General features: G+C 55.4%; 1 protein-coding gene across 1 annotated transcript; it reads left to right on the top strand.

The window, feature by feature from the left end:
- The first annotated feature begins 959 nt into the window (after positions 1 to 959).
- On the top strand, positions 960 to 3,524 carry SLC52A3 (solute carrier family 52 member 3). Its single transcript, XM_032766388.2, has 3 exons — positions 960 to 1,996; positions 2,981 to 3,104; positions 3,312 to 3,524. The coding sequence occupies exons 1-3, from the start codon at positions 960 to 962 to the stop codon at positions 3,522 to 3,524; spliced, it is 1,374 nt and encodes a 457-aa protein (XP_032622279.1).
- The last annotated feature ends 8,110 nt before the right edge of the window (positions 3,525 to 11,634 follow it).

Below are 11,634 nucleotides of genomic sequence, written 5' to 3'. Positions count from 1 at the left end.
AGGCAGGCTCTGGTTTCAGGGCGGAGCTGCTGGCAGCACCTCAGACAGTTGAATTCACCTGCCTTACTCTCAGCTTAACTCCTCCTGGCATCTGCAAACGTCAGGGCTCCTTGCGCCTCTGTTTGTTCTGTGATAAACTCCAACTCAGGCTGACGCTGGGGAAGGGGCCTGAATTGTCCTTGTGGACATCTGGCTGCAGGGAGGTAGATCGGGGGTGGCAGCCTGCAGGGCCCCCTCCCATGGAAAGAGAAGTTGCCAGGACCCAAGCTTTGCCACAACCCCCAGGATCATTGATCAGCTGCCTTTGGGGGTCCTCTGCCATTTTCCGCGGTGCAAGGTAAGGGAGCCCACCTCTCCTCTTTGTCTCAGGAGTAAGAAGGCAGGCACTGCCAGACCAGGGCTGCATCTCACCAGTTCCTTGGCTCCAGCAGGGCCCAGGACCAGACGCCTGGGTGAAGGCAGCAGGAGGCAGTGAGGCGATAACTGCCTGCAGGGGTAGCCTCTTCCTGACCTCCCCACAGCCCTTGCGGAATGCCATGTCCTCTCTCCTGCAGCCCTTGCCCTCTGGAGAAATGCCCAGTCCCATTTGGGGAAATTGGGGGTGCCCAGCTCCAGCCTCAGTGGGGTCCTGTGGCCTGGAGTTCCATGGGCTCAGCACTATGTGCTTGGCTTGTCGAGGGTCTCAAGCCAGTTGAATAGAATTTGCCCCATAAAATGCTTGATAAGTTTGCCTTTCTTCTACCTTCCTGAGGCACTTTCAGAGCAGCCCTGTGGCCATTGGGGAGCAGGCGGGAGGGCGGGGGGAGCAGGGCTTTATGGAGCGGAAGGGGCCCGGGGCTGAAGTGAACTGTCCCTGAGGAAGCAGCTAAGCCCCCCTTCCCCCTCTCTCCTCCCCAGAAGCAGCCGGGCTCTGCTGTCTGGGTCCCTGCCAGGTCAGAGTGGCCAGGGCTGGCTGAGCAATGGCGCTGCTCACTCACCTGCTGGCATGTGTCTTCGGGACGGGCTCCTGGGCAGCCCTCAATGGCCTGTGGGTGGAGCTGCCCCTGCTGGTGACCGAGCTGCCTGAGCAGTGGTACCTGCCCTCCTACATCACCATCATCGTCCAGCTGGCCAATGTGGGGCCGCTGCTGGTCACCCTGCTGCACAGGTTTAAGCCTGGCCTGCTGAGCGAAGTGGCCATCATCTATGGCGTGGTGGCCGTGGGAGCCCTGGCCTGCCTGCTCCTGGCCTTCCTTTGGGGTTTTACCTCCCCTGTCGCTGGGGAGCCCCACAGCACGGCCTTCTTCGGCCTCGCCTTCTGCCTGGCGCTGGTGGACTGCACCTCCTCAGTCACCTTCCTGCCCTTCATGGCGCGGCTGCACCCTCGCTACGTCACCACCTTCTTCATGGGGGAAGGGCTCAGCGGGTTCCTCCCAGCCCTCATTGCCCTGGCCCAGGGCGCCGGCATCTCCAGGTGCATCAACGTCACCCGAGTCGCCAACATAACCACGGGCAACAACACCGCCGAGAGCGGCCAGTTCCAAATGGAGACCCAGTATCTCCCAGCCAACTTCTCCACCCTGGTTTTCTTCCTCCTCCTGGCTGCCATGATGGTCGTCTGCTTGGTAGCCTTCTTCTTCCTCACCAGGCTGCCCAAGGTGTGGGAGCTGTCGAGACAAAACTTGTGTCCTAGCAACATCACCCTCCACTCACTTCAGGAAATCCCTGGGGATGGGCCCAGGCTATCTGGGGAAGGAGACTCCCCAAGTGGGGGAAAGCCAGCTAGCTCCGACAAGGGATCCCATCATGCAGACCCAGAGGTTATCTACTCTCTGGCCAAGTTTGCCTTCATCTACCTCCTTGTTGCCTGGGTGAACTCTCTAACCAACGGGATCCTGCCATCCGTGCAAGCCTATTCTTGCTTGCCCTATGGCAACATGGCATACCACCTGTCTGCAACCCTGAGCTCCATGGCTAACCCACTCGCCTGCACCATTGCCATGTTTCTGCCTGGCAGGTAGGTGACCCCATCACGCCCTAGGGCAGCACACACAGCCCCTGAGTTACAGCTCCCACCGTGAGCCATGTTGGTGACAATACCAAACCCACAGGGGCTCCTCACCCATCCAGACTGTTCAGCAGCCCCTCATGGACGCTGAATGTACCCGGCGGGAACCAGGGTTGCTGAGCAAACCGCTCGCTAGCCACAAAGCGGCTGCATTCATGGGGAACACTGCCCAGGAGGGGAGTCTAGAGTTAGGCTCCTGAGTGCGTATCTAGGCATCAGTAAGTGCTTTGATTTTGCCCTGGATTTGCTCAGCACTCAGCAAGTCAGAGCGTGGATTTAGGACAGAGCCAAATGCTAGGCTGCCCGGTTTGGAAATTGGGGTCGTTCCTGGGGGCAAGTGGCTCTCCCAGCTCCACTCACTGTCCCAGACATAGCTCTGGGGCTTTCCAGGTCTGCCGGGGAGTGAAACATAAACCGACTCCAACTCAATTCCTGAGGTTCACTGCCCCGGCAGCAGGGGGATATTACAGACACACTCCCCCTGCCCTGGGCCATCCCCTGCAGTGTCAGGTTCTGAGCTCTCCTCTTGCCAAGCTCAGGGGGGTACGCAGACCCAAAGGGCAGCTGGCTCTGGCTGGGAAGCCCTTGCTGGAACTGGTACCTGTGTGAGCCACAGGTCACAGCCCAGTCAGCAAAGCAGCAGAGGTATTTACTGCTTCAGGAAAGACCCCCACCCCCATAGAAATACCAGGGGAGTTTGTTTGTCCCCTTAACCCTTTGCTCTCCTGCCTGCAGGCCCTCGGATCTGCCCAGATGCCGGACAGGCAGACCGAGGCAGTTCTCGATGTCCCATGCGGCGGTTGGGACTCGTCCGTGTCTGAGCCCAGCAAGCTCTGGGAGCTGCGACTGCAGCATGGGCAGGGCAGGGAGGGCTGAGCCGAGGCAGCTGTGCGGATGCTTGGCTGGGAGTCACTCTTTGTGTGTCTCACACAGATCTCTGGCCCTGCTGGGGGTGCTTTCCGTGGCCGGGACAGGCTTTGGGGCCTATAACATGGCTATGGCTGTCATGAGCCCATGCCCCCTCCTGCAGCACTCGACGTGGGGGCACGCCATCATCGTAAGTAGCTGGCACTGACGTCTCCCCCTGCCCCCAGTGGAAGGATCTTTGCTGCCCTCCCTTCTGGTTTGGCTCCAGGATTCAGCGCCGGTGCCTTCCCCTGCTCCTGCTCTCATCCTGTCCCTACTCCCAGCCCCTGTCCCTGTCCAAACTGCGGCTGCCAGGAGTCTGCTACCCAACCCGGGGATTCTCTTTCTGTTCTGACAGGTCATCTCCTGGGTGTTCTTCACAGGGAGCCTCAGTTACGTGAAGGTGATGACCGGGGTGATCCTGCGGAGCCAGAGCCACAGCGCCCTTGTGTGGTATGGGGCAGTAGAGCAGCTGGGGTCTCTGACAGGGGCCCTCATCATGTTCCCCCTGGTGAATGTCTATAGCTTCTTCAGATCTGCTGACTATTGCAGCCTGCAGTGTCCAGCGTGAGCCTGGGCCAGGGGAGGTGCTCTGGGGAGGAGCTGTGGCAAGGGACTTGCTGGCCAAGGACATCATGGGCTCCAGTGACTTCCAGACTGGGCAGAAAACACCTCCACCCCGATCCTGTTAGCTTGATGGATCTCCCTGCAGCAGCCCATAGTCTGCAACCACCACGTGCCAAAGCACACCCCACTCAGTTATGCACAAGAAGAATGGAGTCAGGGACCCACACAGCTGAACAGACAACACAGCTGCCCCTCCCTGACAGGCTCAGGAAGTGGTGGTTTCTCTTGGGAAGTTTAAAGCAAAACGGGTCAGTACAGGTGATCTGGGAGGAAGCAACTGGCTCTCAGCTCTGCCCAGTGCATGGACACATTGTACTCAAGAGGTCTCTTGTGCACTGACAGGTCCCTCTACAAAACCAGGGTATCCATCTCCACCCTGTGCTGCTGGCAGGCTCTGGCTGGAGCATTCCCCACAGTTCAGGTGCTGCACCCAGGGTAACCCAGTCTGCTTTTTGGGAGGCAGGTGACTCTCCTTGTTCCAGCTGCTCTCAAGCCTGGCATTTGTTTGCTCACATTGACTCTGCTCCCTGTGGCATGCCCTGGGTCTGTGTCACCTGCCTTGATAGAGCAGCTGGAGTCAACTTGTATTTTTCCCTATTGACTTAGATGGATCACTTCTTTCTTCTCCCTCTGTCCCAGGTCCCTTTCATTTGGGGTTTTACCGAGTAGTTTCCATTCTATAGTTCTGAGATACTCACAACTTTCCTGCTGGAGTTTAGGGACTACAGAAATGTAGAGGCTGGAGACGTCATCGAGACCAGGCCCCTGGACTGAGACAGGACCAAGTAAACCTAGACATCCCTGACAGGTGTTTGTCCCACCTGCTGTTAAAAACCTCCAATGACAGGGATTCCACAACCTCCCATGGAAGCTGTTCCATAATTTAACTACCCCTACGGTTAGAAAGTTTTCCCAATATCTAACCTAAATTTCCCTGTCTCCAGATTAAGCCTATTTCCTCTTGTCCTACCTTCCCTACATTGTCCTGTTTACAGGAGCCCTTCACGGATTTGAAGACTGTAATCAGGTCACCCCTCAGTCATCTTTTCTCAATACTAAACATGCCCAGTTTTGTTAACTTTTTCTCACAGGTCAGGTTTTCTAAACCTTTGGTCATTTTTGTTGCTGTCCTCTGAACACTCTCCAGTTTGTCCACATCTCTCCCAAAGTGGGATACCCAGAACAGGGCACAGGACTCCAGCTGAGGCCTCCCCAGTGCCGCGTAGAGCAGGACAATTACACGTGACACGCCTGCTAATACACCCCAGAACAATACTAGCCTCGCCCTTTTCCACAACTGCAGCACATTGCTGACTCATTCACTTTGGGATCTAGTGTAGCCACCGGGTCCTTTTCAGCAGTACGACCACCTTGCTCGTTATTCCCTGGCTGTTATTTTGTAGTTGTGCATTTGATTTTTCCTTCCTACATGTAGTACTTTGCATTTGTCTTTACTGAATTTCATCTTGTTGATTTCAGACCAATTCTCCAATTTGTCACGGTCATTTTGAATTCTAATCCTGTCCTCCAAAGAGCTAGCAACCCCCTTGCAGTTTGGTGTCATCCGCACATTTTATAAGCATACTCTCCACTCCGTTAACGAAGCTGTTCATTACAATATTGAATAGTACCAGAACCCCATGAGACCCCACTAAATATATCCCCCCCCACACCCAGTTTGACAGCAGACCACTGATAACTACTCTTTGAGTACGAGCTTGCACGCAGTTTTGTACTCATTTTATAGTAATTTCATCTAGAGCACATTTCCCTAGTTTGCTTAAGAGACCGTCATGTGTGACTGTGTCAAATGCCTCGCTAAAATCAAGATATATCATGCTGAGAAGCTTCCCCCATCCACTAGGCCAGTAACCCAGTCAAAGAAGGAAATTAGGTTGGTTTGGCATGATTTGTTCTTGACAAATCCGTGTTGGCTATTCCTTCCCACCGTTATCCTCTAGGTGGTTACAAACGGATTGTTTAATAATTTGGTCCAGTAGCTTTCTGGGTGTCAAATGGAATGTCTCTCTTTCGCAAGAGAGGTGTCAAAGTGGGAACTATTTGCTCAGACTGGTCAAATAAACTTAGATCTGGAACCAGATCAGACCTGGACCTGTGCAAGTCTCTGCAATTCCCACTTCATGGGGCAACAACAGCAACCTTCGCAGCTCAGGGTCTTTAATTTACAAGATTGTTGGAGCAGCCAGACAGTGTGTGCTGCCCCCGGGGGTCAGGCCTGTCTCTGCTAGGACTTAAAGCATGTCCCAAAAGCAGCTCAAACAATTCCATCTCTTCTTTGAACACAGGCATCCGTGAGCCACAACAGAGGGGAGGACTCCAGACTGCCACAGGCTGGGAGCTCTTCAGAGCTTTGTTGCTAGCTAAGCTGTGCCAGGATGGGCAAGTAGCAGGATGGAGACCTTGTCATAAAGCATAATTCCCAATTCTGAACCTTAGTGTCCAAAATGTGGGTGCCTGCATGAACCCTCCAAGCTTAATTACCAGCTTGGATCTGATAGCGCTGCCACCAGCCAGAAATTTCAGTGTCTGACTCACTCTGGTCTCCCCAAACCCTTCCCTGGGGGACCCCAAGACTCAGATGCCCTGAGTCTCACAACAAAGGGAAATAACCCACTTCCCTTCCCCCTCTTTACCTCCTCCCAGGCTTCCCCTCGCTGGGTTACCCTGGAAGATTACTGTACTTAAACTCCTTGAATTACAAAACAGAGAGGACAATTCACCTTCCCCCCTCCTTCTTTTTCCCCCTCCCAGTCTTTCCCTGAGAGAGACAGTAATCCTGACACAGAGATTCCTATCCCCTTGAGCCTCAACTAGAAAAGAAAATCCAACAAGTTTTAAAAAGAAAGCTTTATATAAAAAAGAAAGAAAAAGACATAAAAAGGTCTCTGTATCAAGGTGACAATATACAGGGTCATTGGCTTAAAAGAAAACAAAATGAATAAACAGCCTTATTCAAAAAGAAATACAATTTAAAACATTCCAGCAAACTACACACATGTAAATACCAAAACAATATAAAAACCTATATTGTCTTATACCTGTACTTACAACTGGGAAACAGAAGATTAGAAAGTCTGGAGATAGAAAGATCACTTTCAGAGCCGAGAGAGCAACAGAGAGACAGACAAAGGACACACCCAAAAATTCCCTCCCTGAGCTTTGAAAAATCCAGTTTCCTGATTGGTCCTCTGGTCAGGTGTTTGGTTCCCTTTGTTAACCCTTTACAGGTAAAAGAAACATTAACCCTTAGCTATCTGTTTATGACAGACCTCTAGCCCAAAAAAACAAGTGATGCTAGTGGTATTCCTCTGTAAATCCCAGTCAGAGTAAGGAATGGCATGATGTGAATGGTACCAACTTGCAGAGGAGATGGAAAAGTCAGGCCTTGACCCCTTGTAGCCACTGAAAAGCCCAATGCATTTGCCAACCTTGGCATCCTGGCCATATTCCTACCTAAACACTCCTCTTGTTTCAGTGGGATATATTCTTCTTCACTTCTTTTCCTGAACTGTTGCGTTGTGTTGTTGGTATTATGTCTCACCCCAGAGATTGCTGCATTTTTCTGGAATCATTTGTAATTCTGTGGGGCGCCTTAAAATTATGAACGGTGCTGTCTCAACCAGCACCCTCCACCCCTAGGTCACTCCACTCCCAAGTCACACTGCATCTGCCAGATGAAAAGCTGCATCAGGCGGTTCTGCCATGGCCACATCGTATGGGGTGAATCCAGCCCTGCCAGGAGCTGCATCCCACAAACATCCCTGTGCAAAGGACAAGGTGACGGATACGGAGGGCAGCGCTGTGCTAGGAATGGCAGGCACTTGCCTGAGCGGTACTGTGCCAGCCAGGCACTTACAAGAATCTTGTAGGTTTGCGAGCATAAGGGAGAGGCCTTCCTGACTCTGAATAGGACATGGGCTTTGCATACGGGAACAACCTCGAGAGGCACAGCGCAGCTTTGTTCCACCAGGCGTCACTGCAGCCTGTGAGAGCAAAAAGAGAAGGCAGAGGTGGGCTGGTTATGAAAAGACCCTCGTGGCTACAACAACGCTGGTTACAGAGGTCGAGCAGAGTGCTGGCCTGCAGGAGAATAAATGGCAATTGCCACCTTGGGCTAGGGGCTGGCTGAGTTTGTAGCTAAGCTGGGCCAGACCCGGCCAGTTGTTGCATGGAACACTGCTAAGGAAAGTGATATTGAGTCCAAGATGATTCAAAGCCCTGATCTGTGTGCTCAGAGGGGCTGGAAATGAACCGGGGGGCGGGGGGTGGTCCTGGTCATTGAAGAGCTCACATGAGCCCAGTGCCCTGGCTCCGGTAATGGCAGGTATCTGCCTTTTGAATGGCATATATTTGGAACTCTTCCTGTCCCAAACACTGTTGCTGGGAGATCCTACCCAGAGCTGGCTGCATTTTAGCCTCCAAGGAAGTGACCCACTAGTGCTGTGCTGGTGGCTGGGAGAGGAGAGCCGAGCTCAGGGGTTTAATTAATCATGTCTCCCCTGATCCGTGAACCTTCCCTGTCGCCCACGTGCAGGAGGCCAGAAAACGGTGAGCTGTGACTGCAAGGGAAGGGGCACTTAACCCCTCCGGTTCTGCTGTCGGAGCACGTGGGGAGCCGAGTGCTGGCAACAAGCCCTGCCCCATGCCCCTGCCAGCCTGGATTCTGAGAGCCAGTGCCCAGCAGCTCAGCCCCTGGAATCCGGCAGATGGAGGGTGCACACGTTAACTGTTTCATGGTTGATTAGCAGCAGCATCAGTCCTCTGGGAACGAGGCGCAGAGGGGCATCCCTTCCCCTCCCCTAACAGTGTGCAGCTGTCCTACCACTGACTCCCCCACCCCCTGACAGCAGACGGACTCCTTGCTCCTTGGAAAGGGAGCTATACAATGGCGGAGGGAGCCCCATCCCCCCTTGCAGTTAATCACAATTAGGGAGCAGTGTGTCAGCTGCATTGCTCAGATCATCAATCACAGGGTGAGGAGGGGAGCTGGCAGCAGCAGCAGCCCCAGCAAAGGGAGACACAGGGTGACCCAGTTACCATAAGAGCAGTGCAGCAGCCAGGAGATTGCTGCTCACAGGATGGGGGGAAAGGTGAAAGGGCCCTCACCTCTCCGCACTGTTGCACCAGCCTCTCATGAGCCTGGGCCCAGGAGCCAGCTGGAGGGGAATGAGGTCAGGGATGTACTGCAGCCTTGTATGCTGGCAGACAAATCCTGCCACGATGCCCCATACATGGGCAGTGGCTCAGCCACATGCCCATCAGAGCCAGCCAGTGCCCTGTGCACCCCCTTCCTGAGTGCAGCTGTCTGCTCTTTGGACTAGGTATGGATGTGCCCCTCGCCCAGCGACTTCTGCTGTGCAAACCCTCAGAATGAATTGGAGGCAAGGGCCCCACGCCAGCCACTTCCCCAGCAGCGCACAATTCCCTTCCAGCAAAAAGCTGGCGTCGGCTGTGCAGGCGGGTTTGCTGTGTGCCCTGAGCATGCACCCAGCAGCCTCCATTCCCCAGGCTGGGGAGCAGCGCATATCCCCCCAGGACGCTCACCCTTCGCTTCGGCCTGGGTGGCAGGCCCTACTCCCTGCTAGCCACCGGGGGGCAGTAGAAACCTGTGGACAATGGTCCCTTTTTGGAGTGGGCGGAGGCACCTCCCCAGGTGCCCCCCAGCCTCAGGGCTCGTATTGCACCGCTTGCTAAAGGCAGTAGGGGAGTTCAGTATTTCAGTGTGGAGGGTCCCACTCTTTACAATATGGGACAGACGGGCACCTCTGGTGGAAGGAAGGGGAGTCCCGCCTCTGTCACATCCTCCCCTTGATAGCCCTGGCCCAGTGGGGCCCTTTGCCTATATCCTGCTATTGCTTCGCACCCCACGTGCAAGGGATCCTGTCGTTTGCCTCTGGCAGGGAGGGTACGAACAGGTGCTGCACCTCCCTTCTACACCTCCTGTCACCAGGGGGCACCTTGCTCCCCTCCCCCAAATGGGGGCTTCTTGGCTAATTAACCCAGAGCTAATAAGCTGCTGACTCAGCCTCCTTTGTGCCCCTGTGGCGAGCGGCATTGAGATGCAAAGCACTCAGAGCCGGGGCCCGCCCGCAGCCCCCCGCTCTGTCACATGGATCCCAGGCTGCAGCTGGCTAGAAAGGACTGGCACCACCTGGACATCCCAGTTTCGGGGCAGAGATCCCCCTGCGGCCTCGAGCAGTGAGGGAGCCACTTGGCTGCTCTCCCATCTGCTCTCAGGTCAGCCCCCTCCCCTTCAGCCTGCTCCAGCCGGAGAGCGTACGGGGCAGGAGTAGGAGCTGGCTGCAGTCTCACGTGCACCCCTGTGGGCCGACTTGTCCCCCACCCAGCGAGCAGGCCCAGGGTGGCCTTGTGCACCACTGGGGAGCAACTCCAGCCGCTCCTCTGGCATCAGGCCGGGTCGTGCTGTGGGGGCGGACCGGGACTGGGGCTCAGAAATCCCAGCCAGCATGGGGTGGGGCCAGAGGAAACAGCCCTGAGCACCAGGAGCACTGCACCAAGGAGGGAAGGGTCTGATCCCCAGGGAGCCCTGTGCAGGGGTTGTGGGGGTAACGCTCTGGTGCAGGGGGTACCTGGGCAAGCCTCCCCTGGGGACCCTTTGCTCACCCAGGCCCTTTGGAGCCACCTGCTACATTGCAATGGCAGAGTGCGCACCCTCAGAGCAGGCCTGGGGGGATGGGTCGGCAGCAGGGATGGACTCCTCAAGGGAAGGGAACCCCCCGCCTTACAAATCACCTGGCTCAGCAGGGGGAAGCAGGCGACATCCTGGCTGCAGTGAAGCACTGGGGGGTTGCTGGCATTTTGATCATGCAGCACGTTTTTCCAAAGCCGCTGACTGACTTGGAGTCAGAACCCCAGTGCCTGGGCCTGAGCCCTGTGCCCTGCCATAAAGCCCCAGCCCTGCCCTGAGCCCTTATGCCTCTTCCAGCCCAAAGCTCTGCCGTGCACCTGGTTCTATGTAGACCAGCCATGAGGATGGTCTCAGCTGCCCCAGACCCATGTGAAATCCAGGCTTGGGATCCCTGCCTGCCATTACCGCACCTGATGTAATTCTGGGGTGATTCCACTGGCTTCAGAGAGAGAGAGAGAGAGTGAGAGTGTGTGTACGTACATACACGTACATACAGGCACACACACAGCCCCACCCAGCACATGAGCACTAACCTGCTGTCTGAGGAGACACACTACAGACCCGACTTTGCCCTGTCGCATGGGGCAGTCAGCGGGTCCCTCATGCCACGAAGAGCAGAATGAGGCCGAGGGTTTGCACTGCACAGGAGCTGATACAGGCAACCGATGAGCATCAGGCGACTGATCCAGCAACAGACAGGCCTTTGTGTCCTGACTGCTCTGTAGCTGGCTGACCTGAGCCACTAGTCCCACACGCTACAGTGGGACTCCAGGTGACAGCCCTGCAGCTGCGGAGCTGGTGTTTGAAGCAAGCTTGGCTTGTTGCTCTAAGTGGCCAGCATGCAGGACTGACCTGGCTGATGAGATGGGACAGCTGCTGGGATAGGACCGTTCCAGTGGCTTCAGGCACATGTCAGTGCCTGGCAGAAGTGGAGAGCAGTTGTCTGCTGGGTGCACTGCCCTGTAACACCCTGTGTGCTTGAGAGGTATCTGGGTGGCACAAGGAGCACAGAACAATGGGTTCTGTATCAGTCAAAGCACAGGTAGACAAGCACAGTCACAGTCTGAGAAGCTAGAGAGACTATCTCCTCTTTTCTGGCTCCAGCCCTCTTATAGGGCCCAGCTGGGCCCTGACTGAGCTGACCACAGCTGTGGCTGCTTTCACCCAATCAGCCCAGCTTTCCGCACTGCAGCCCTCTGCAGGGCTGCTTTATCCCCTTCAGGCCCGGCTACAGGCAGAGATAAAGCTAGAAACCCAGGTCCCCAGCCACATCCTAGGCTCCCACCCTTTGCTACACACCCCTGTATGTTTGGTCTAAACTCCTTATGTGCAAGGACCCCCGGCCGTGCCCAGCCCCACCCACCCACAAGCTGGGGCAGCACCG

The sequence above is a fragment of the Chelonoidis abingdonii genome, chromosome 14 (assembly GCF_003597395.2).
Source record: "Chelonoidis abingdonii isolate Lonesome George chromosome 14, CheloAbing_2.0, whole genome shotgun sequence".
NCBI lineage: Eukaryota > Metazoa > Chordata > Testudines > Testudinidae > Chelonoidis > Chelonoidis abingdonii.
Note: the sequence above shows the minus strand (reverse complement) of the source record. Positions and strands in the feature narration are given on the sequence as shown.

What these genes read in the sequence shown, in the direction of transcription:
- SLC52A3 (XM_032766388.2), top strand. Translation starts at nt 960, where the DNA reads ATGGCGCTGCTCACTCACCTGCTGGCATGTGTCTTCGGGACGGGCTCC. An exon ending in GCCATGTTTCTGCCTGGCAG is followed by an intron (nt 1,997 to 2,980) that starts GTAGGTGACCCC and finishes TGTCTCACACAG; the next exon opens with ATCTCTGGCCCTGCTGGGGG. An exon ending in CGTGGGGGCACGCCATCATC is followed by an intron (nt 3,105 to 3,311) that starts GTAAGTAGCTGG and finishes CTGTTCTGACAG; the next exon opens with GTCATCTCCTGGGTGTTCTT.